Source organism: Micromys minutus (genome assembly GCF_963924665.1).
Source record: "Micromys minutus genome assembly, chromosome: 20".
Classification (NCBI taxonomy): Eukaryota; Metazoa; Chordata; class Mammalia; order Rodentia; family Muridae; genus Micromys; species Micromys minutus.
Genome location: NC_137955.1, coordinates 44,583,018 through 44,608,730, shown reverse-complemented (window position 1 = coordinate 44,608,730; position 25,713 = coordinate 44,583,018). Strand labels below are relative to the sequence as shown.

Sequence of the window (25,713 nt, the reverse complement as noted above, 5' to 3'; positions counted from 1 at the left end):
GGAGAAGGGAGAGGAGAAGGGGAAGAAAGAGGAGGAGGAAGAAGAGGAGGAGGAGGGAAAAGGAAGAGGAGGAAGAGGAGGAGGAAGAGAGATGGGGAGGAGGAGGGAGAAAAGAAGGGGAAGAAAGAACAGAAGAAAGAGGAGGAGGAGGAAGAGGAAGAGGAGGGGAGGATGAATGTGATGAGATCAGGTTTCTTGCAGCATGCCTTGTGGGCAGTGAGCAAGTATTAGAGCCCTAGGGAGCCCTAGGAGCTTGGTAACCAGAGTCCCTCAGATGGAGGTTAGCTCTGTTTACAATTTCTTACACATTTGAAATATCCACTTCACTTAAGGGAGGATTATGGGAAGACTTGACAACTGTTTGATGTTTGAAGGGCAATTCATTCATTTCTTTATTTCTTCTTAAAGTACCTGGTACCTGCCTGTGTTGTTTAGGCTTTCCTTTTATATTGTGCAGCTGGTTTCCTTAACAATAGTCAGTACAATCTGCTAAATTATCAGTGAATTTATTTACTAAAACAATGCCAGTGCCCCTGATAAGAATTAGTTCTTGTAAATTTTGAGACTTCCCCATCTCAGCTCAGGCAAACCTCTGGATTTAATGTGGCTGAACCAGAGCCCTCCATTCCTAACTCCAAATAACAAAAACAAAACAAAACAGCTCCCCATCATTGCAGAAAATTCCACCAATGTCACCAGGATCTAAAGAGTTCCCTAGTGTCTTCAAGGTTGGGGAGACAGCATGTCATTTCTGGAGGGGTATAGATTGCCTACATACCCTTCCACATAAATGTCGTAATATTTTTCAACTTTTTTACTGTTTATTAGAGGCTTTGCATTAAGCAAAAACACAACCAGGCTGTCTTTAAGTCAGTGTTAAAGAGAGTGGAGGACCCAGATATACCAATACTGGGCATATACCCAAAAGAAGCTTCAACATCTAACAAGGACACATGCTCCACCAAGTTTATAGCAGCCTTATTTATAATAGCCAGAGGCTGGAAAGAACCCATATTCCTTCAATAGAGGAATGGATACAGAAATTAGGGTACATACACACAATGGAGTACTACTCAGCTGTTAAAAACAATGATTTCATGAAATTCCTAGACAAACAGATGGAACTTGAAGCTGTCATCCTGAGTGAGGTAACCAGTCACGAAAGAACACACATGGTATGCATCCACTGATAAGCGGATACTAGCCCAAATGCTTGGGAATAGCCAAGATACAATTTATACCACATGAAGCTCAAGAAGGAAGACCAAAGTGTGGATGCTTCACTGCTTCTTAGAAGGAGGAACAAAATACTCACAGGAGGAAATATAGAGACAAAATGTTGAGCAGAAACTGAAGGAAAGGCAATCCAGAGACTGCCCTGCTTGGGTATCCATTCCACACACAGTCACCAAACCCTGACAATATTGTGAGTGCCAAGAAGTCAACCGTTGGACTGATAACTGGATCCACAATGGAGGAGTTAGAGAAAGGACTGAAAGAGCTGAAGAAATGTGCAACCCTGTAAGAAGAAGAACAATATCAACCAATCAGACACCCCTTCCCCCCACCCTGCAGAGATCACAGGGACTAAACCACCATCCAAAGAGTACACAAGGAGGGATTCATGGCTCAAGCCGACTATGTATCAGAGGATGGCCTTGTTGGGCATTAATAGCAGGGGGGCCCTTGATCCTGTCAACTTGTTGCCCTTGTGTAAGGGAATGCCAGGTGGGGAGGTGGGAGGAAGTGGGTGGGTGGGTCGGGAAGCACCCTCATAGAAGCAGGGGGAGGAGGATGAGATAGGGACTTTTTAGAGGGAAAACCAGAAAAGGGGATAACATTTGAAATGTAAATAAAAACATATCCAATGAAAGGGGACAAAACATACCTATTACTGACAGTCACTAGGAGCCTGAAAAATTCCTCAGACCACTTTCCCAGCAGCAGCCATTAAACATTCATGCTTTATCTAGGAAGGGACCAAGCAGTCACAGACAGACCCAGGTTGTACCCAACTAACTTGTGAAAAACAATAACAACAAAATCTTTCCAATTGTATGTTACCATGTTCCTTCAGTTTGTATTTGCTCAGGCTTTCATACATGAGCATTATACATGTAACTTCCACCCCCTTCTCATGTTGCTATTTTCATTATAGAATTCCTATCTTTAACATCTTTAAGATGGTCTGTGGCTGAAAACTGAGTTTATTGGATAAAGCCAGGTTCTTTTAAAGCTGCAAAGAACTATTCACATCGGAAGAACTCGCCTCCTAACACGAGCTACGTTTTGAGTTATACTGTACTTCCAATGTCTTCTTCAGCAATTAATTATCAATTTTTTTACACTTGGAGACTATGTCAGAAAATCGCATAGCAGCTCATGAAGATGCACTATGGCATGCTATAAAGCGAAAAGTAAGATGCAAAAGAAAATCTCCACTTCTGCCTGAAAAGTATTCAATAGCTAATTTACACAATAAAATAATTCACACATCTCTACACCTGATTTTCAACTGTGAATGCAGGGAAAATAAACATCAATTGTTCATCTTTTTCAGTCTTTAATACAGCATTATACTCCCAGTAACACACAATGGGATGCCACCTAGTCGCACATTCTCATTTTCGAGCTTCCAAAGTCCTTCTGTGATGTCCAACTTCTAAGCTATGGCTGAGTCTCTAAAACAAACTGACATCTGGGAGGCTGAAGCAGCCAGAGCCTACTGTGGTCTGGAGTACTAACGTTAAGCTCAATGGTTGGTAGCCACTGTGCCACTAAATCCCAAATAAAACAAGAACAGTTGTAAATTTAGTACTCTTAGAACTTTTCTAAAAGAAATGAAACTGAGTCAAACAAGGAGACACCTTGTAATTCTCCGACTTGGGAGATGGCAGGAAGAGAGTTTATGTTCTTCCTGTCAGTCAGCCTGGGCTACGTATCTGAACTACATATACTTTTGAGGAAGGGAATGTTTCAGAGAGTGACTGTGGTAGACACTCTGTTAAAATGCCATCCAAGCTCCTGCCCTTTGGTTCTCCCTCTGGCCCCTCCTCTCCCCCTTCCCTTCCCCACTCTCCCTCATGGTCAGCCTCTATATCTCTATTTCTCTCCTCTCCTCCCCTCTCCTCCTCTCCTCTCCTCCCCTCTTCTCCTCTTCCCTCCTCCTCCGCCTCCTCCTCCTCCTCCTCCTCCTCCTCTACTTCTTCCTCTTCTCTCTCTCTCTCTCTCTCTCTCTCTCTCTCTCTCTCTATCTATCTATCTATCTATCTCTATCTCTATCTCTCTCTGCCTCTAGTACCCTTTCAACCTCCTCTATTACCTGAATAAACTCTATTCTGTACAAACACAACAAAACAAAACTCCATTCAAGAATACGCTGCATCTGCACAGAGGCACAAGGACTAGGCTTCATGCGTTTTCCTTATCAAATGTCATCCTTTGTCAGCTACCACTCAAATATTTAAACAATCATTACATGCTGGAGCACAAACTTGTTCCCATCAACTGTCTCCAGATAATTAATCTGTGTTTAGAGGGATTCCAGAAAAGTGGCAAAGATTTCCAGAGTGTGGTTCCCTCACGGACAGAGGAATCCTGGGAAAAGTTCCTTTCTCCTTGCAGACCTGAAGACGGGCGGCTCTTTGCACATGCACCCTGCAAGGAAAAAGAAAAGCATACAAGGGAAGGGAATATGTGTAACACACCATGGTTTTTTAAAGATGATTTTAAAGTTACAGGAGATGGAAATGGGCAGTTCCGGTCACAGGGCACAGGTTATGATGTCAGGTCTACTGTTTGTAGATGATTTTTCTTGAAGATGGAGGGTAGACATGTAAGGGGAGGCCCAGAAGACAGATGGGTGGTGTAACGGGCAAGGCAGCGTTTCATAATAAAGACTTTCACAGACAGAATTAAGGCCCCACAGCATGAGCTGGCACTGTGGCACTAAATGCACATGTTCTTGTCTATCGTCATCGACGATTAATTAAATACATACGTATGTGAATACTTCGTGCCCATGTTCCCGAAAGGTAAGTAAATAATGTTGATTATGTATTTTTACTAGTTTTAAATTCTATGCACTCATGTATTTCTTAACAGTTATAATGTCGGAGACATGTATTAGATTCCCACTACATTAGAATATAAGGATTATGCATTGGAGGCTTCCCTTTCTCTGAAGAGAGAGGGGGGAGAAGGAGACAGATGAGGGGGGAGGGCTGGGAGGAGAGGAGGGGAGGGAAACTGCCATTCAGATATAAAGTTAATTAATTAATTAATTAAAATGCAGAGTTGTGGAGGCCAGTGCTTAACTGACACATTTATAAAACAACACCCACACCTGAGATCCAGTGCACGCTGCAGAAAAGGAGGAAAAGACCATAAGAGCCAGAGAATTAGGGGAATGGTGTGAGGCAGTGTCTCCTAGGAACAGAGGAAGCTACGCTGTGGTGGGAACTTTAGTCTCTTTAAAAACATATAAAGAAATGTTATCGGAATAGGTTTTAAGCTTGGGTGTGGGACATGGGGCTGCTTCAAACGGTCCACAGCAGCAACTATGACCTGTCTCATCCACTTGAAGGAGTGTGTTTCCTTCCAGCTGAAGACACGTGCTTTTTATTTGGAACCCTGGGGTCATGCTGCCGTCTCCTCCCCTCCTCCCCACTGGCACTGCTGTGGACTGTCCTCTGGTTGGAGATATTCTGTGAAGACTGGACCTGCCCCAAGGAAGTCCTAGTCAGCAGGAAGTACTCTAACAATATCAATGCCCCCTTTCCCCTCTAACCTTTCTAATGTCGGGAGTGTGAAAGGTTAAAAAAGAACCCAATAAAGCAGCCAAAAGTCCAATTACACTATGCCTATACAATTGTGCCAACATGTCTGCCTACACATGTACTGGACAAGGAAAATGATAGACATGTTAATGTGGAAATGAAAAGACACAAAAGGCCCCACCAAAGGTATTAATAATGCCGAGAGTGAATAAACACGCTTACCCAGGAAAGAGCACACCAATTGGTTATCCAGTACCAAGTGGTCAGCTCTGAAGACATACATACATGTAACACATAGGTTGAGCAGATTATATTTAAGAATCGGCATGGATACATATTTACATAATGTATAAAATAGCAATTAATAAAAAAAGAGTGTATGTGTTTGAAAGAGACCAAAGGTGTGTGTGAGTGTTTAGAGGAAGAAATACGGATCTAGTCATATTATTGCACTTGAAAGTAAATTAAAATCATTAAGGATTAGTACATAGAGGTTAGTTCGCACAGCCCTTCGTCACTTGCAATGAGACAAGTGAGATACTGTGAAATTTCTCTTCCTCTTCGGTTACCAATATGTTTAGATATGCTCTTCTGCATGAAAATCAATGCAGGGAGGTATAAAGAAGGCTCGTGATTTTTCTGTAAGATATATCTTCGGAAGCACCTTATTCAGAGATTTTAAATGGAAAGATCATAAATAATAATAACCAAGGTAAAGGAATTAATATAGATTCAAAACAGTCATTTTAAGTGCTATTTGGCAGTATGACCAAATATATATATTTAAAATATATATATTCAAAATTTTGAGTTCTAGTTTAAAATGAATAAAATATGACTTGGCTGCATAATATATGCCCATCAAAACAATGCTACAGAGTTTAACAAGAAAAAATGCTGAATAGAAATATGCTGCAGACGTATTTTTAGTAAGGGAAAGGAAAATGAAAAGACAGATCCTACACTTGCAGTTTAAATAGTATAAAACTCTTAATTATTAAAATTTATCTTGCAGAAGAAATTGGTTGGGTTGAGTGTCCTACTTAGATTTGCATGTCAACATCATAAAGTCTAGAGTCACCTAAAAAGGGAGTCTCAGTTGAGGGACTGCCCAGATCAGATTGTGCTGTGTGTATTATCTGGGAGGGTTTGTCTAGATTGTTAATTGATAAAAGTATATCTAGATATAAGCATTTCCAGGTTTGCTTTCTATACCTGTCTAATGGTCTTCTGGTCATAAGCAAAAACAACTTAGAGAGGTAATGGTTTATTTTCACCTTATAGCTTAGAGTGTACCCTGAAGTAAAGGCAGAACAGGAACCTAGAGTCAGGAACTGAAGCAGAGGCCGTGGAGGGGTGCTGCTTACTGGCTTGCTCTCCATGGGTTGCTTGCTGAGCTTGCCTTCTTGTATGATGCATAATCCCTTGTCTAGAGCTGCTAATGCCCTACATTAACCATCAATTAAGAAAATGTCCCACAGACTTGTCTAAAGGCCACTCTAATGAAGGTGCTATCTCAGTCGGTTCCTTCATCATTTCCCTTCACGATGGACTGCAGTGATCTGGATGGGTAAGCCAAACAAACCCCTTACTTTCTGTCTTAATCAGGGTGTTTATTCCTGCACAAAACATCATGACCAAAAAGCAAGTTGGTGTGTAAAGGGTTTATTCAGCTTACACTTCCACATTGCTGTTCATCACCAAAGAAAGTCAGAACTAGGTAGGTTGATGTTAAGGTGATACAGGATTGGACAGTGGAGAGGTAGGCAGGGAAAAGGCTAGGAAACGGAAGAGGAGAGAGAGGAGATTCTGGGAGGAATGAAGATGGAGGCAGATGTGTATGTTTCTCTCGGCGCATCTCTACCTTGATGAGGAGGTTATTATTCCTACGGGTTTCTATGGGTCTTTTTATCTTATACACAAGGGTGGTTTATGTCTTTGTCCATTAGTTGTGAGCTTATTGTGTGAAGGGTTTGTGGATTGGGAATTTAATATATAAACTTGTTTGATAAGCTGCAGAGCTGTGTAGTCGTGTTTGTACTGGGCCGTGGAGGAAAAGAACATGTTGGGGCAGTTGTATCCACCTGGGACAGAAACAACAGGGGTAGTAGAATGAACTGTGTCAAAATGCATGGAAGCTACGTAAGGCCACCAGGTTAGAGATACCAGCAGTGCCAGGGAGCCGGCAAAGTGTGGGATAAAAAGTTACGCAGTCCCTTTAAAATTTACTGCAACAGGACTGGAATTCAAGCAGGCCAGGAAGCAGGAGCTGATACAGAGGCCATGGAGGGATGTTGCTTACTGGCTTGCTTCCTCCGCGCTTGCTCAGTTTGCTCAGAATGGGTTGGGACCTTCCTGCTTGATCACTAGTTGAAAAAAATGCCTTACAGCTGGATCTCATGGAGACATTTCCTCAGAGAGGCTCCTTTCTCTGTGATAGCTGCAGCTTCTGTGAAGTTGACACATAAAACCAGCCAGTACACTTTCCAAGTTAATTTAGTTCCAGATCTTTATCACAGGAATAATAAAGAACAATGTGAGAACTCGGACAGCTTGAGTAAAGCCATGCCCTGGTCTTGTACTAGTTAGCAATGATGACAGGTCTGAGTGTCATCTTGTAGACAGAGTGGTTAATTACCCCCACGACGTCCAGGCCACTACTGCTCAAGTGAGGATGTCTTTTCAGACAGTCATTGCCGAAATTCGCAGGGTTCACAGCTGAGTATGTTTCATGATTACTTTTCTCTTCCAGAGGCTCGCCCCTTCTGGCACTAGGAAATGTGGCCAGTAGGAATGAAGCTTCTGGCAATGCTAGATTAATAGTTGTATTTTATGATTCAGGGACATGATGTCTTAGGCAAAAGGGTCTCACTGTGATGTTCTGGAGAGTGACAAATAACACTGACAACTAGGAGACCACATGGGTCAACAACTCAGAGGAAACCCATTCTTGGCCTTTGGATTTCTCTTACCCTGTGATGTTTCATGGGGACATTGTTGAGTAATTATAGGGTGATTATATATAGTTCTCTCCCCCCAACCCTGTCTCCTCCCTCCTGGTGTGTGTGTGTGTGTGTGTGTGTGTGTGTGTGTGTGTGTGTGTGTGTAATGTTTATGATGGGCTAGCACCTAGGCTGAGCTGTGGATACATGGCCAGCCTACTCTGTCCACAGACACAGCTTAGCTTACCCAAGCCTCTCTGGAAGATCAGGAGATGGTTTCTTTCTCTCTCACAGTAATCATGGCACAGTTACTGTATCTGCCATGATTCCATTTTAGAAATGCAAAGTGGAAGACGGCCCTCTCAGAAGGGAATTCTTCAATTTACATAGTTCATGGAGATTTCTTTCAGGAATCTATTGATTTATTAACACTCTCTAAAGCAAGGCGGCTTCCTACGATAGTTTTATGTCAGATAAATCATTGAGGTGGTTATAAATAAAGCATTACACCTTAAATCCCTCAGTACCCAACCCAGAAAGCTAAGTGCCATTGGTTTTTCAAAGAAATGTTGGAAAAATTAATTGATGCTGATATTTGAGTTCTTCTCTAACATTAAAAGCGCGGGAGCACGGCAGTTACAGAAAAGGCTCTGACACTAGGCAGGGGAAAGGAAAACTCTAACTATTCCAGAACTTATTTTGGTCAAAATCCACTGACATCTATTTTTAAAAGGGAAAAAGAAAATCAGATAAAAGAAAAGAAAAAAAAAAAGGCAGGGTAAATCCTCCTCAGGACCCCTTTCCTTCAGATTTAGCTGTTTTCAAGGCAATGACATTTTTTTTGAGTTTGATAAGATTTTATTTAAAATTTGCAAGGTTGAAGGCAGGATCTGAGTTTTTGTTAAAAGAAATTTGCAGTTTATATTCAGCCTTTAGCTTTATGTTGAATCATAAGAGCAAAGGAAATTTCTGTTTCAGATCCTCACTTCAGTATGAGAAGCCAAGTGTCTGGCAATATGCGACAAGGTTACTTGTCGCAGCCTGGTCTGAGGCTCAAGGCCAGCCTTCGGGCAATGGGAGGGCAGCTCCAGATAATACAACAAGGATGCCCCCCCCCCCCCACATCGCGGTCTGCACGGGATCCTAAGGGTCCTGCATTTCACAGCTGGAAAACGTGAAAGGGCGCCAACTCCTCACCCCTGACAAATCCAACTTCACTAACGCTGGGGCTAGCAAGTGTAAAACGTGTGGAACAAATGCGCGAGATGCTCTATGCTTAACAGAACAGCTCACGTGCTAAAAATTAAGTCAAGAAACATGCTTTAGTATTTTAAAAAATGTGACTTCCAAAACAAGATGCACAGCACATTCTTGCGTGTGGTACTGTAAACTCCGACTGACGATCGCTACTGGGAGGCCAAACAGGTGTGAAGGGGGCAAGCCCACTGCCATGCTGGTCTGCGCCCAGTTTTTCACATAGGCTACTGAATGTAGCCCGAAGGAAATAAGGGTCTACAAACTTAACAACTTTGTTACTCTAAACGTGAAGATCCCAAAAACGTCTAAACAACATTTAGTCTTCTTTTGAAAAACTTCAGGCTACAACCACGGTCAAAAACGGTGTGATTACAAACTCCAGGCAGCGCCGAGGTCAGAGGTTATACACAGACAGTTATTTACTTGAGATGCTAATCATCAGTCTTGAGAGTCAAGCATCAGTCTTGGATCGATGAACTCTCTCCAGAGCACAGTGAACCTCTTCCCCTGTGTCACAGCGTACTCCACCACCTCCTTTCCCTTTTCATTGTGATAGACCAAATCAAACGTCTCCGGCTCTTTCAAAGCTGGTAAGGAGGAGAGGACGCCTATAGCCACTTGCTGGGTCTCTGGATCGTGGCTTAGTAGTTTTCTTTCCTTGAAGTCAGTGACATCAGGGGAGTAGTAGTCAGATGTGTGATCCAAAATCTGAAATGCAACCTTTTCTCCGACTTGAGGGGCAGCTGCCAACGGTGGTAAGAGACTATAGTCCTCCTTGGGGTTCTCTGCTGGGTTCTGGATCACCATGGATGATGAGTTTGTTAGACTAGCATTTAACTGTCTCTGCTTCTGGCTCTCGGAGCTTCTCTCTAAGATGCAGGAGGCTGCTTGCTCTAACCCTTGCCCTTGGTCCTGAACATCCTGGCTCCTCAGTCTCTTCCCAAACAAGAAGTCCTCTACTCGCCCCAATATTCTTCCCAAACTGGTGGGGACAGGTGCACTGGGAGGACCAAGAGCTTCTCTGCCTCTGCTTGAGTCAGAAGACTTCCATCCCCTAAAACCTGACGTCTCCAGTGACAGCCCTGGACCAGAATACCCTTGCCCAGCAAAGAGGCCTGTTGTGTTTAAGAAGTCAGATGCTCCCTCGAGCGTGCTCTTGGACACCGGGAACTGGTCTTCCGCCTCTGAACTGGAGTCTGAGCTGGGGGATGAGGCTCTGGAGGCCTTGCCCTTGCCGGAGCTGAAGGTAAGGCCAGGCTTCGAGGCCTGTCTGCTGGCGGCTGCAGTTCTTGTAGCAGGTCCTTCTTTCAACAGCTCAGCTGACAGTTTCTCTGATAAGGTGAGCCCCTGCATCACGACACCGAAGTGGCTGTCGCTGACTGACTCCGGACAGGACTCAGATGCTTTCAGCCCTGGGCTGCTTCTCCTCCGGGCTTTAGCAAACCTGCTTCTGGGGGAGGCAATGGGGAAGCGGCGGTTCTGCGAGCCCCCCTCTTTAGGCGTCTGTTGTTTGGGAGAAGACTTGGAGGCCCTGCTCTGCTTCTTCTGTTCCCGTTTCTCCTTTCTTTTGGAAGACTTCTTTTTGGTCTCCTCCTCGCCGTCCTCGGCTGGGCTGCCTGCCACTTTGCTTTTTCTCTTGCTCTCTGTGCGCCCCGTCTCATGGGGGAAGAGTTTTGTCTCCGGGTCCAAGGCTCTCCAGTGATGGTTGCTGTCCTCCTGCGTCTTCCAGTGCTTCCTGGAACCCCGGTCGGATTCCTCGTCCTCCGTCCACCTACGAGCCCGCTTCTTCGCTTTCCGACGCGGGACACTGGAGTCACCACCGTTGCCTCCTATCAAATTCTCAGGGAGCCCTTGGTCTCCTTCTAACCTAACCCGGAGGCAGTCGTTGTCTCTCACCAGGCGAGCGCTCTCGGCGGGGGGCAGCAGCCCCCCTTCCAGATAGAGGCCCAGGAACACCCCAGAACTGAAGCCGAAGCGCTGTCGGATGAGGCCGATGAGGTCCCCGACCACTCGGCATCTCTTCAGGTCAGCCAGAAGCCAGGAGACCGTGCAGTGTGGCGTGGCCGGCGGCGGGTCGTCAAACTGAAGCCGTAGCCTAACCGTCTCGGAGGCTGCCATCTTGCTTGTGCTCAACGGAAGCCGGGCGACCACATTTTAATGTTGTTAATATTCAGTGACAACATTTCCCCCTTAATATTCAAGTAGCGTTTCAGGAAGAAGATAAAATGAATTAAAATGTCTGAGGAAGGGATACCAAAGTGTGGTAGTGTTGACTGTCAGAATCCTTTTTTTTTTCTTAAGATTTATTTATTATATATACAGCATTCTGCCTGCATGGACACCCGCAGGCCAGAAGAGGGCACCAGATCCCATTACAGATGGTTGTGAGTCACCATGTGGTTGCTGGGAATTGAAGTCAGGACCTCTGAAGAACAGCCAGTGCTCTTAACCTCTGAGCCATCTCTCCAGCCCCGATTGTCAGACTCTTAAATAACTTAGGCAGCAAGTCCAGAAGCACAGCAGTGAGGGACTATTTAGCCTCTGGGCATGCCTGTACGGGACAATCTATGTTGAGTAGGTCACTTAGGATGGAAATACTCATTCCAAACATGTATAGCTTCATCTCCGAATGTTGTGTCCAGGACTGCACAGAAAAGAACCAGCCAGAGTGACAGTGGTTCTGCATCCTGATTGTGGAACTGAGGTGACCAGCTTTTACAGGCTCCTGCCGCCTTCACCCCCCTGCCGTGGTACCTTCAACTCTGACCAAGTATAAAGCCTTGTCCACTGACATGGCTTTTGACAGAGTACTTTATCAAAGCAACAGATAAAATAACTAACTTCTACAACATTCAATCCCTCACACAAGAAAGTGGCATTACATAAATGACCTGCTTCCTGCAGAGCTGGACTTCCCTAGCTATCTGAGATGTCATAGATGAAAATGACCTCATGGTCCAAGCATGAGACTTCTGGGCCATTCACCAATGGGCAGGTTACTAAGACTGTCAAATGGGAGCGAAGAACAAGGACTTATCAACATCTATAATTGTTCTGAATCTAAAGAATGGCATTTTTACCCAACCCGAGGGATGAATGCAGCAGAAACTGTTAAAACAGGATCATTAATCAACACTCTAGTTCAAAAACAGGTAAGTAAACCTGTGATGCAGATATGGGCTGAGACTGAACCATCTGCACACAACCAAGACATTCTAAATGCCTCCAAGACTTGGCGAAGGTATTTAAAAAGGAACATAAATCACCAGTAAGGGGAAAGCAGCCCTAGCAGCTCTAACTTGTGATTTACATACTGAACTGGTTACAGGCCACACAGGTAGCCTTACTGTGATCCAGGGGTGCCAGTCAGGACTAGACGGATCCTCCTCGTGTTAGCAAATGTTCTTGTCCTGAATCACTCAGAATATTTACTTTTGCTTCTTAGTAGACCCACTGAGCATCTATTTTTTTTTTTAGTATTAAGAACAGTTACTGCAATTATTATAGAAATAAATCACCAGACTTCCAGCGCTTAATTAAGACATGATATGTGTATTGCCTTTCCATATGTACATGTCTTGGTAATGTAGATTCTAGGCTACATTAGGAAGGACTACTACTCAGGAGACTATTTTACATTACATGGCTATCCTCAAAATTTAATAAGAAACGTGAAATACAGGCACATTTTTGGGGAGCTGGGGACATTTGTACTTCCTGTTGGCAACATGTTTAAGCATTTTTACTTGAAACTGAAAATAATCGAGTGTGCAGACGCTCAGGGTACATAGACGACTGATTTCTAAGCCCATATGTAAAATATTGTCCATCAAGGTTTCTGTTTGTGGAGTACTTAAAACCCAAGAGATTTCCCTCATAAAAATTTTATTTCAAAACATTTTTATAGGATTTTCAAACTAAGCCAATTAAATACATACATATATCATAATTCATGTGCTTAGATACAGCTACATAAATATATGTACCCAACCACAGACATCTGAAGCTAAAGACAGACAAACAGATAGACAAATGGATGGGCAGATAGAATGTACAGATATAGAGATGTATCTATTCAAGACTCAAGACTTTCCCCATCTTGACATTAAAGATACTCCTATATATTGTATCTCATTTAATCTATTTAGTTCCTACCTAGCACAATGCTAAGGATATTGAGTCCTTCAGGAGAGGCTGTGGGAGGGATAGTAGCCATTAACTGGAGCGTAGGCTAAATTACAGTAACTTGACATTTCATAACTGAGAAACATTGAATTCCAGGTCTATCTAACCTAGACTTCATGTTTACAGGATGAACTCAAATGTCCAATCCTACCTTGCTTCTCTACACAAAGACTTAATGACCCAACACTGTGCCAATGGCACTGACTACAAACATCTTCTTTTATTCCCAGAGAGGAAAGTCTCACACGAGTCTACTGCTAGTCTTAAGTGTATGGCATGTGACAAGATACATTACAGTTTTGAGACTTAGTGAGGTTAACATGTGAATGGAAATCAGCAGTGCCTACATACTCTGTGCTATGACTTTGTTCACAGGTGTATAATATTTAATGTCTGATTCTTTCCTGCCATCCTGTGATACCTCAGGAACTCTGACTAACACCTCTGTATATTAAGGTTAATTCTTTTAGACAAGACTCATATCCTGAGCCTTCCCATCCATAAGACAGGTATAACCCATTTATTGTTTCCTTTATAAACTCCAATAAACTTTTATAATGTTCTCCTAGGGTGTTCTTTTATAATTATATCTGCATTTTACCTGCCTCTTTTCATTTGGCTCCTTTTTTGCAAATATAGGTGCATTTTATACTTTCCAGTTACAGAAGCTATGTGAAAACCTCGGAGTTTCTGTTTTAGGATTTCATCTGGGTATTTAAGTGCACTCATGTGCTAGTTCCTGGAGCCTACGGGTTATTCCTCTAGGCTTCCTGGGTGCAAGATTTGAAATTTTAATAATGGCACCCCAGCGCTTCTCCATCCTTTCTCCTCTGTTGCTAAGGATTGGCTACTTACTGTCTTAGTCTCAGTGTAGTCGACTGTGTAAGGCCTATAATTCCAGAATCCAACAAAATATTTCCACTGTCTCACTACTGAAAATGTTTATATTAGTCCTACCTTAACAACTTAAATAATTCTGCCTGTTTTCCTGGTAAAATAACTAGTTTTTAAGCCATAATTATTTCAAGTTTCTCAAATATATTTTCATATAACATGGGATAAAAATAAACCTTGGCCTTCCAGCAACTATTAACCTACTAAGTTTAATACATTCGTTTTCTAGAATTGAGCCATCTTTGCCTTTCTGAAATCCAACTCAATTTTCTGGTTAGTTTCAAACCTTGTTCTGAGTGTTGTTCTGCTGATGAACACAGAGACTGATCTCCAGTTCCATTTACTATTTATTCTCCACTCAGTAGAGTCTTGCATTTTAAAAATAGTAATAAAAATGAAGTTCTCAAAGGCAGTATTTCTTGGCTCACTCAACTTGATTTATCATTTCGTTGGCTTGTCATTCCTAACTGCCATCCCCCATAATCTCTGTTTCATCCAGTTACTTAGTGCTGTCCGTGCTTATGAGTGATCATCAGGAGAGCATTCTAGTTTGTTCTAGTCCATATGCCTCGGGGTGAGTGATGATGCTCTTGATATACAGACTAAGTGTGAACCCTCGGTTGAGTTCTGACCAGGCCGGCTACTGTATGAACTGAGCTTTTGTTCATGTTTTTGCCTGTGAAGTGGGTATCTCTGCTCATCTCCATACAGCTGTGCTGGCTCAGGAAAGTTCATAGTGTTTCTGTAAATAATGATGTCATAGTTTTTCTTGATGAATGGAACACAGATGTTTGTTTCTCTGTCAGTTTTTGTCTTGGCATGAAACAAATGCTCGATTGGGAGATATAATACATTCAGCTCTGAGGTCACTCTTTTCTAACACAACCATTGAAGCCTACAATAAAGATGCTGGGGACCCTGCAGAGGTCTTCAATTCCCACACAATCTGAAGTGAACTGTGACACAACAATTTAAGTGACGGGGGAGAGTAAACTGATAATTCCAATCCTAAGCTCTCTGGGTAAGGCTTTCTTTCGTACTTCTCTTTTCCTGAACCTAGGGACAGACCCTCGTATGCGAGGTAGTCTACCAATGAACTGCACCCATGCCTATTTCTACATATTTTTATTTTCAGACAAGCCTCTAAAATTTGACTAAGTTATGTTTGAGGTTATTCTAGAGCCTAGACAGGCCTTGGATTTCTACCGTGCTGGCATCAGCTTCCCAAGTCAGTGGGGCTGTGGGCCTGGTACACCACGCTCCTTCTTCTGAATAGTTACCGCAGAAAGAGCTGTTCTCAACTCAGCACTGGTTAGTTATCAGAATGCACTGGTAACTTGTTCACGCAAAAAAAGCCCCAAGTCTATCAACATTTCCTTGGGAATTATTCCCACTGTTCTTTTTCACAGACTTCCTCTTATTCCTTTGATCCATGGCACTTATTATTATTATTATTATTATAATTATTATCATTATTATTATTATTATTATTATTATTATGGAGTGAACATGTTTCATTCAGTTACAAAAAATTCATATAAGAAAGGCTATTAGTATTCTTATGAGAAAATACCGGAGCCATGACCCGGATGGAGATAGTAGGAAAAATTATATGGTAAGATTAACAACGTAGGAGGGCAAGGATACAGAGTGGACCTTCATCTCCCCAAGAAGAAGAGGGTCTGCCTAACTCCACAGGATCCATAAATATAAAAGTATTTGGAAATAGGATGTTTGCAGATGCCACTAGATAAAAATGGGATCACTGTGGATTAACAAGACCTCATCCAGCATGGTGAAAGCGTTCAAAGGACAGTGGTACATTGATGCCAGAGGAAGAGTCTGTGCAGGTTCATCTCCTCATTATAGGAAAGCTAGGGTCAGGGAACGGCGCTCAGGAATCCTCTTTTACAGTCCCTCGATGTCTCACTGCTCTGCCAGTACCCAGACCCAAGAGGTAAGTCACTTCGTCATTCTGAAATGCCCATTGGTTTGCTTGTTCAGGGAGCTGTTCGGAAGGTGGCACCTTGACTCAGAAGCAGGAGAGGGCACAGAGATTCACAGTGTCAGTGACGTAAACAAAGAGCCAGATGGTCCGCCACCAGCAACAAGCAAACGTTGATTCGGAGTCAAATGATGCCCCGTCTGGGATGAAAACAGGGGCATGTTCTGAGCTGCGCGCAAGCCAGCGTAAATGTAGAGCAATCGACGGAAGGCGGAAGAAAGCCTGTCCACTTGAGGCACGATGCCAAAGTGTGCTGTGGTGCTAGCGTTGAAGCAGAGAGTCTTCCGTTCCCGGGGCAGTGCTTTTGTTTCTAACTGCTAAACAGGTTCGTTAATGTATCTGGAAAATGGCGCCTTAGAACCCAACTCCATGGTCCGTAAGGCCCAGTGAAAGTTGTTCCAGAAAGCACATCATGACCACGGGAACTTAAACTTCCTCTCTGCCCGCTGTACCCACAATGCTGAATGCTGAAATCCAAAATTACTCCTGGAAAGCACTGCACTTGTCCTTCGGAGTTTTATTTGTCCCTCCCCATTTTCTGATTGATGAGTAGGGGAAAGTCGACTGGTGTGTACTGATCAGATTCCCTGGGCAAGCAAAGGGAACAGGATCAGCGATGTAGATGACTTGCCAAGGAAGGGGGTAGCTGCGTTTAACACTCCACAAATAGAATTAATTGACTTGCTGTCCAAGTCATATGATGGAGCTATTCTAAATCTGGGAATGAAACCAGAATTTCTCCCCATCAATTCTCCTTTCTATTCACTAGACCATGCAGTCCCGAAGTTTTTATTCTCAGATGATAATCAATTTAAATGAGGGAACTCCTGCCAAACTCAATGCTCTAATTACATAGTCAGGAAGAACTGATAATAATGAAGGCAATGTTCTACACTTACAAACTGTTAGGCGATGCTGATTTACACACCGGGATCCCATTTTCTCTAAAATATATTCACACACATATTTTAGAAGTCTGAATACGTCTATTGAAATTCATCACTAATAATCACTGTAGCCCAAATTTTAACTATGAAAATTATTTCCCACGGTTCTATTGATTTTTTGATTTTCAAGTAATTCAAAGGTACCAATAAAACAAGAGGACACTGGCGGAGTGATCTCAGGGTCTCCTAGCATAAGAGACGGGAAAAGTCTTGAACACCCCTTTTTCCTACATCCTTTTGTGTGGGCGTGAAAACTTGCAGATATTCAAATACAATTATAGCAGGGGTCTAAGAGAAAACATCAAGGCCAGTGAATTGCGTGTTTAAGATAGCATTCATGCTTGACAGAGCTTTTAGAAATTCTCCCTTCTTGTTGCCTAGAATTTTGCTTTTTCTCTCTTTTAATTATCAAATTCCATGGTTACTTTCACCAATAAAACAGCAATGTCCTGTTGAAAGAAGAATATTCTAACGGCTTACAAGGCTTCCATTCTCCTTGCATTTCCTCATCCCCTAAGGGAAGCTCTTCTGCCAGACCCCATTCACGGCCAACAAAATCGTGCCAAAAAGGCTTGACATGGTAAAGCAACCCATGGATAAATATGTAAGCTATATTTGTGAAGGAATAGAAAGCTAAATTTGCTGAACAAGAACTGTGCACCATGTTTTATTAGTGACGCATGTCACCACAAGTTATAAATACTGTAGGGCACTGAAATGACTTCTGTCATTTTTCCCACAGAGAGATATTGAGGTATTGATGGAGTTTTAAATTAAATATATGTTTTAGGGTTCATCATTTGGTGGGCCTGTGATATTCTGGTGCACAGTAGAAATATAACGCACTTCATATGGACCCTTCAAACCCAGCCTCTGATGACCTCCGATCTGATCTTCCTAGTTTTCTCTTTCTAGTATGTATTTTACCCACTCTTCTAGTTGCTCCTTCTAACAAGCCTCACTCATCCCCGACTTCTGTCTTAGTTTCCCATACGCCACTGGTTATGTTAAACTGATCTCATTCCTGTATTAACATTCTAACCCCCCAATTAAACAGGATGTGCTTGTATTTGAAAGGGATGTTTTTTTTTATAGATGTAATCACTTAAGAGATTCACACTGGAGTACTGTGGACTCCCAATCATATACAGCTGTTGAAGACAGAAGGCCATCTGAGCCTTGGAGCTAGGCACCACAGCTTTAAATGTCTGGTTTTCCATCAGACTGGAAACCTAACACCCGGGCCTGATTCAGACCCCCAAGGAGCTTCAGAAAAGCCCAGCCCTGCTGACACCTTGACCTTAAACATCTGGCCTCTAGAACAGTAGGAAAACTATTGCTGTAAGCGACCCTGGTCATCACGTTATGAAAGAACACCCCAATAAACCTGGACTGTGTTTAATGGACAGGCCCGTACTATAGAATTCATATGCCCATAGGAACAATTCCCTGTAAATGTTCACTTCTAATAGGCTTATTCGTAGACTCTTTATCATGAGGATATTTTCCAGAAACAGACCAACTGAACCCCTATGCTCATGGCATAGTTATTTTTAATTTACCACCAAGAATTATTATAGGGTACCACGCGTGTCTTCATGTTCTCTGTTTCCTTGCTGGCCCGGAGGAAACCTGCTCATCCATCCACTGTATGCCAATCATACAGCAGGTAACATTTATTCTGAATGGCTCCAAACAATAAAACTATCATCCATTATTCACAAGTCAGCTTCTCCTGTTATTGTCTTTCCCAGGGATGAGAACGTGGCAAGCAAAGTTCTCAAGCCTTACGGATATCCATATTTTATTATTTGGTTTGTTAAAAATTTAGCAACTGGGCTAATCTTACAAAACAATCAGATTGTTACTGAGCAAGACACTATGTAATTAGGTGCCGAACCATGGGTACACATGTTACACCCTGTCAGCGATCAGAGCAGCCTCAGATCAATGGGGACTGGCCAGAGTCTTGCTGTGTGCCTTTGCTGTTCTCTCTTGGGATTTCTTTGTTGTCTGTAGATTAATCTTTGTTTGGGATATTAAGGACTTAGAATTCATTTAAATATTGAAAGCTTACGTAAGCATCTTTGTCCATGAGGAGCACTTTTTAACAGAAATGAACAATGAGAACTTTCAGTCCATAGAAAGAACCGTCAAGAGCAGCCATTGACCAAACTCGACTTTACTCCACCTGTGCTCCAATAAACATGTGACTGATGGGTTGTGAAACACAACTCTGGCATCCTATGGCGTAGGTTTTCCCTATTTGCTCTGGTTTCCTTCTCCACTTGGAAGACCCCGTGTATTCACAATGGTTCAAACCCTTGCAGTAATGATTGGTAGGCTTGATCCAATAATTCATGTTATCACCCCACGGAAAATTAATGCAATAATATCCCCTTTCAAACACCACTGTGTTCATTCTTATTAATATCATATTTCCCTCTATGCCAAGATCTCCTCCTCACCACATCCTTATGAAATTTGAAAGAAAGAAACACGGTACTCTTCAGGGAAAGAACGCATCAGGTCACTCAATTTTTAAACAAAATTTGTGTGATTGTATTGTTCAGGACGTCGTTTTAGGTGCTGTGAATTCAGCTGTATCCCTAATGTCCACCAGTCTTGAGTGTAAAAATAAATAAAATAATTTGCACTAAAGTTTTGCATTAATTGGGCGTTAAACATTTTAGTGAGTCGGCCAAACAATGTGATTCACAGAAAGTGGTTGTCTTTTACAATTTACGTGACAGGTGGTCTTGGATTTAATGTCACGGGTGTGAAGGCTCTCTCAGAGTATGAAGGCTCTCTCCAAATGCGAAGTAGCCGAGGCTGACGCCTGGTTCTTCAATATTTTGTCTCACTTCTAGACCTATCTTTGAGTCCGTTAACCCCTATTAATCTCTATTTGCTTATTTGTAAATTCTTAACACATTAAGCATTCATTTGAAATTTAAATAACAAAGGAATCTGAAGAGATAATTAACAGGTCGTATGGATTATGAAATGTATTATCCTCAAACAGACAATTAAAAATAAGCTGTGTTTATATTTCTGCATTTTCATTGAACAATACACTTTAAATAAATAGACTAACTAAATTATCTCTAATAAATGCAGGTTTAAAAAAAGCTCCATGTGCACATTTAAATGGCATAGAAATAGGTTTAAATAATTGGTTTCACTGAGAAAAAAGTGGTATTTTAATGTATATGATTTTAAAGATTTTCATGTATTTATTTATGCATATTGATATGTGTGTGCTTACATAAGTTTATGTGCACCATGTGAATTCAGGACCCTGAGAAGGCAAGACAGTATGAGATCCCTCCGAAGTGGGGTAACATGCAGTGATTAACAGGGGGAACTAAACTCAGGTCCTCTGACAGACCAGTGAGGCCCTTAAGCACTGATTCACCTCTGCAGTCCCCTAATGTGTCTGATTTTAAGGAACTGAGTTCTTGAAATGGAGAACAAATGTAAACAGTCAAGTTTGTCTTGTTTTGTTCTGTTTTCAGTGAAATCCAGCAGTTTCTCAGTGGTCCCTTGGTACTAGATGATGATGAACAGCTTGTAACATGTTATGCATGACTCTGAAACTTCCCTAAAATTAAAAAAAAAAAAGATTTTGACACTCTGATGAGAAGTGAAGAGAGAAAGTATTTTAAAAGATCGCCCTACTATTTACGGCATTTTATAAGCTATCTTATGGCTCTGCAAATCATTTTAGTATATTACTCTTGTAACTATTGAGAAGGTATGGATGTTTTATATTACTCTTATGGTAAGTACTGAGTAGGTATGCTTATGTGTGAAAGAGAAAAATTCATGACATAAATGTCTAAACAAACACCTGATACATTTACTTTTTAGATTTTATTTTCACAAGATGTTAATCCAAACTTCTAAACAAGTATTTTAAAGAAATACATTAAACAACTAAAAGCTAACTTTCTCACCAAAGACTAACAAGAGCATTCAAAGCCAAGTGTAAGCTTGTCTTCATGCATTTAATCTTCATCATTTTCCCCCAGGAACTTAGCACCATGCACACTACAAGAATTACCATCATTCATGTCATGGTGATTACTTCAGTAGGAGACAACCAATGGTTCCTCCAAAACACAGGCTCAGTTGCAATATAATTTGTATGTTTAAACTTTAAACACACATGAACTTCATTTTGAAGCACTTTCTTAAACAGATGTACTTAAGATTCTAATCATTATTATTAGTGGGAATTATTTGCTAACAATTTCAGTAGGTAGTTACAGTATCAATCAAAAGTAGGCTGGGAGACACAAGTTAGCAAGAACCAAGGAGTCTAGTAGTTGGCTGGGCTAGGAGAGGGATTCGCCTCACTCTGCTGTTCAGGAATCACACACAAGTGCAGTAGTCCACCTCAGTTTCCAAGCACATGACACACAGACAGCAAATGAGTGCAGGGCTCTCCCTTGATTTCAAAGCACACAATACACACACAGCACAGTTAAGCCCAAGGGCAAATGTTACAGGTTGTGCCCCAAGTACTACCAAATAAAGAAACAACACTTACTATGTGAATTTTTTATAGGCCACATGTATAATTGATTGTAGCTGGGTTCACTCACAATTACTTCATATTTCCATGGTTACAGTGAGCAACCAGTCTCTATAAAGCATGAATACCTCAACTGAGTCATCAAAGCACACTTAAAGAGAGTATGGGAAAGAACCCTATGCTGTACTTTGTCTTGAGCTACTAACAAGTCCCTTTGGGTGTGAACAGAATATTCACCTCATGACTATGAATTACTGACAAGCATTAACATCTTGAGGTAGTACTGAGAAAAACCTTGGACTTTTCAAGTCGTGTATCTGATCCCCTACTTCTTAGTTGATGAATTGCATCCTTATAAAATTGCCTGACTCACAGATATTCACAATTCATGTATCTCCACAGCAACAAGTCTGTCTTCCATTCAAGAATAGGAGTGCATTTAACATATTAGAGAGAGAGTCACTGAAGAAATGTTCTCACTCACCACATCAATTTGTCTTGGCACAACAAGAGAAAACATAACTGATATGTTATTACTGATATACGTATATATTTAGTGATATACAAATTTCATGCTTTGATGTTTACATATATTATGTCATACTGGCCATTTTACATAAAAACTAACAATAGTTTATTTGCATATTATCCCTTTTCTGATCAATATTTTATAATAATTGATATTCCATTTTAAACCTGAACAGTGATTCGCTTTGTATTGTTTTAACTGGAAGCGCAGCTTCTCCTTCTTCTGTGTATGTATGAATGTGGCTATTTCAATCCTCACTTTTGAAAAATAGCACAGCTGTCAGATTTCGGTTCTTCCCTGAGGATGCCAATCATCTGTCATCTATGTGGTTTTCTGCTTTAATTTTTCCTATCTATATTTAATTACTATTGAAATTCTGCACCATTTTCATTGGATGCCATTTTACTTACTATTTTTCTCCTTTCTCTATGTGACAGTGAAGGTTCTAGTTACTTACTGGTTACTCTGTTTATTACTTTGTGTCACAGTGTCATAGACTATTTGATCTCCAAATTTATTCTGTCATGCCGTCTTGAAAATATGAGGTTAATTTCAAATACTTAGTTATATCCCATGGCTTCTGTTAACACTTCTACTGCATCTTTAATTTTATTGCTTTATATTCCATGCACTTATTTTCTCTGGGACAACATGTATATATATTGAAGGATTTAATGGATTATATTACACATTTGTTCTATAATTCTGGAATACCCACCTTTCTCTGTCTGGATATTCCCTTGACTAAAGGATTGGAAATGATGTTTCACGGGGTCTAATGATATCTGTGTAGATAATGAGATAGCGTGCAGACAGTATAAAGGATAACAGGTACCATATCTGGGCCAGACAGGTCATCAGCTTCTAAAGGATGAGAGTTTGACATCATCCTTTGCTTTATTCTCTTGTGCAATACACATGCAATAGTGCTTAGATTCCAACTATGACAAAAACAAAATAAAAAACCAAGCACTTTCTTACAGTCACCTCTTGTAAAATGATTCCAACATGGCTCCGGCTAGCAGATTAAAGCTCACCATTTCAGAACTATGGATTTCCAAGAGTGACTATGTCGGGCTACATAGGCTGAAGGAATTCTTCTTAGTCCCATGTACAGTGTTATTTTTTTTCAAACTCTGAATGGCAATGTCAAGCAAGTGGGTCAGGGCAATGATAAAGTTAGAACATGGGTAAATGCTGCCCCATCACAGACACTGAGTAAGTATTTCTTGGATGGAAAGTGAGTCTTCACAGAGGAAGCTGCATTGTTAGTTTTTCTGCCCTTATTGGGATGATTTTCCGCTAAGTCAGAGGCAAGAGTACTTTTAGTAAACTGTGGATGAAAGATGCCAGGGTGCTGACGAACAGGAATCACATGTGATTTAAAGTGCTTCATGGCATAAATGCTGGGAGATTTTTTTCTGCATACAATGCACTGTACTCAGTATAGTGACCACAGAATCATGTAACACCTAAGAAGGGTGTCTGTAAGCCTCCGAGCCAGTTAGCACAAGTACTAAAGAGACACAGACCCACCAAAAACTTCTAACAGATTCATCCACTCATGAGATATTCAGTGTGTCCCATCCCATGACTGGATAAGAAGTGGCAGTGGGGACCAGGTTGTACTTTCATCCCATTGACGAAACTTTTACATTGATGCTTTCATTGAGCTCTTCAATATGTGAAACAACGATTAATAAAAATGGAGCAAGTTGAGATAATTACACAAAGACAGCTCTTTTTAAAAGCAAAACAATAGCACCTCCTCCTAAGAGTTTCAGAGCTTTGGAATCCTGAACAGTCTCACCTCAAACTGAGTCTTACATCCAGACACTTAACAAGTTGTATTTATAACCCATGTAAACATCCTATGATTCCCTTCTATTCAGTGTGTTCAGACCGCACTGCAGCTAACAATCCAGTGTGCACATTTCTAATGAGAAGGTGCAGACAGTGTTTCCTGACTGTTTCCTAAGGATGATCTTTACATCCACCTGCGATAAAGAAAGAACAGATTTAAGAATCTCATCTCCTGCAGAAATAATATAAGGCTTAGACACATTTGGGGCTGCTTTTCCATAATTATCTTTTACAATTGTATCTCTCCCAGTGAACACATTCGTTTGTTGTTGTGGTTCCTCGTGCTAAATAGCATGCTGGCAGAATGTCTCGCTAGCCGACAGGTACCAGTTAAGCCCGGTGCTTCTGTGTAAGCATGCACAGTGGTTGTATTCTCTGAGCCAATACAGAACAAATGTATTAATGAGCAAATTCTTCATCACCTCGGGTGAGTAACAGGGTTGACTACGTTTACCAAGCACACAGCATCAGACTGACAGTAGAAAACAACAAAAAGGCCTATTCTTCAGTAGTCAGCAGATTAACTGAGTAAGAACAGAAAACCTAAAGCCAAGGTTCTGAGTTTTTCTTATCTATGATAATTCAACAATTACACTTTTCATTTGTACAATGCAACCATGATTGGCACCCTCCAGGTGTGCAATGGGGACTCCATAGGCAGCAATCAAACTGATTTTCTTTTGGAATCTGCTTCTAGGCACTTAACTATGCTGTGCAGGAAGAACTTAGACCTTCACTGCACATGCATTAGTGTTAAGATAGTCCAGAGAGATAATCAACCTACAATGCATAAAGCTAGAGAAGTTAGGTATGGAGGAAGGGACTGGGGGGAAACAGAGATATCCTGGAAAGGAAAAATAGAATGGATTTTATACGTGGACTGGAGGCAGGATCAGAAAAATGGAAACAGCAAGATGGGGGAGGGAGAGGAGAGATGGGGTGGAGGGAGGGGATGCAGGGAGAGGCAACTGGAATTGGGCATTTGAAGGATGCTATTATTTGAAGTGAACGCCTCAATAAAATTTGAAAGTGGTCCTAATGAAGTCTCCTAATAATGGGGTAGATGGAGTCTCAACTGGACAACTCTTTTCACCAAGCAAGGCTTCTATCACAGTGATTGGGTTACATCCAATTGAATTCCTGGCCCAGGGGGTCAAATGGAAATTCCCGAACAACCCAGGCCATTTCCAAGACAATAAGTTGATCTCTACAAACAGACAATTGAGTCTGTTGCTGAAGGCAACACCTATACAACTCATTGAAAATGGAGAAGTCAAGCCAGTGCCTAGATGAAGTCTTCACCCCTATATCCTAGTTGTTTATGGTCTGGGAAGGTAATTGGAAGACTACCAAAACAGAAATGAAAACACCAATCCATCCATACAAAGCTTTGTCCTGGCTAAAAGATACTCTAGGGCAATGGTGGCACAGAACTTGTGGTAGTAGCCAATCAATCTTTGATTTGTCTCCTTGTCCACTCCATGAGATGGAACCCAAGACTGGTGACAAACAAGCAGAGAAGAGACCAAGCGTAAGACCAAACACTGCTGTGTGAAATGGTACCAATAAAATGACTAATGACTTTTACTATTCTCATAGCTCAGTGCCTTATTCAGTCATCATCAGAGACGCTTCCCCTGCTGCAGGTGCAAAAAGATGTGGAGACCCACAGCTAGGATTTATGCTCACAGGAGCGTGTGCACATTCACACACACACACACACACACACACACACACACACAGGTGTTGGGGGGTGCTCAAAACACACAGCTT

At 41.6% G+C, this 25,713-nt stretch overlaps 2 protein-coding genes across 3 annotated transcripts in view; both read right to left on the bottom strand.

Annotated features, from left to right (window-relative positions):
- CTNND2 (catenin delta 2) overlaps positions 1 to 25,713 on the bottom strand; it is a gene marked incomplete at its 5' end in the record, with an annotated part of 778,908 nt that overhangs the window by 670,279 nt on the left and 82,916 nt on the right. The gene's annotated exons all lie outside the window — the stretch shown is intronic.
- Positions 9,416 to 11,095, bottom strand: LOC308433622 (coilin-like; the record flags this gene model as incomplete). The annotated part of the gene is made up of 1 exon (XM_080933727.1): positions 9,416 to 11,095. The coding sequence occupies one exon, from the start codon at positions 11,093 to 11,095 to the stop codon at positions 9,416 to 9,418; it is 1,680 nt and encodes a 559-aa protein (XP_080789853.1).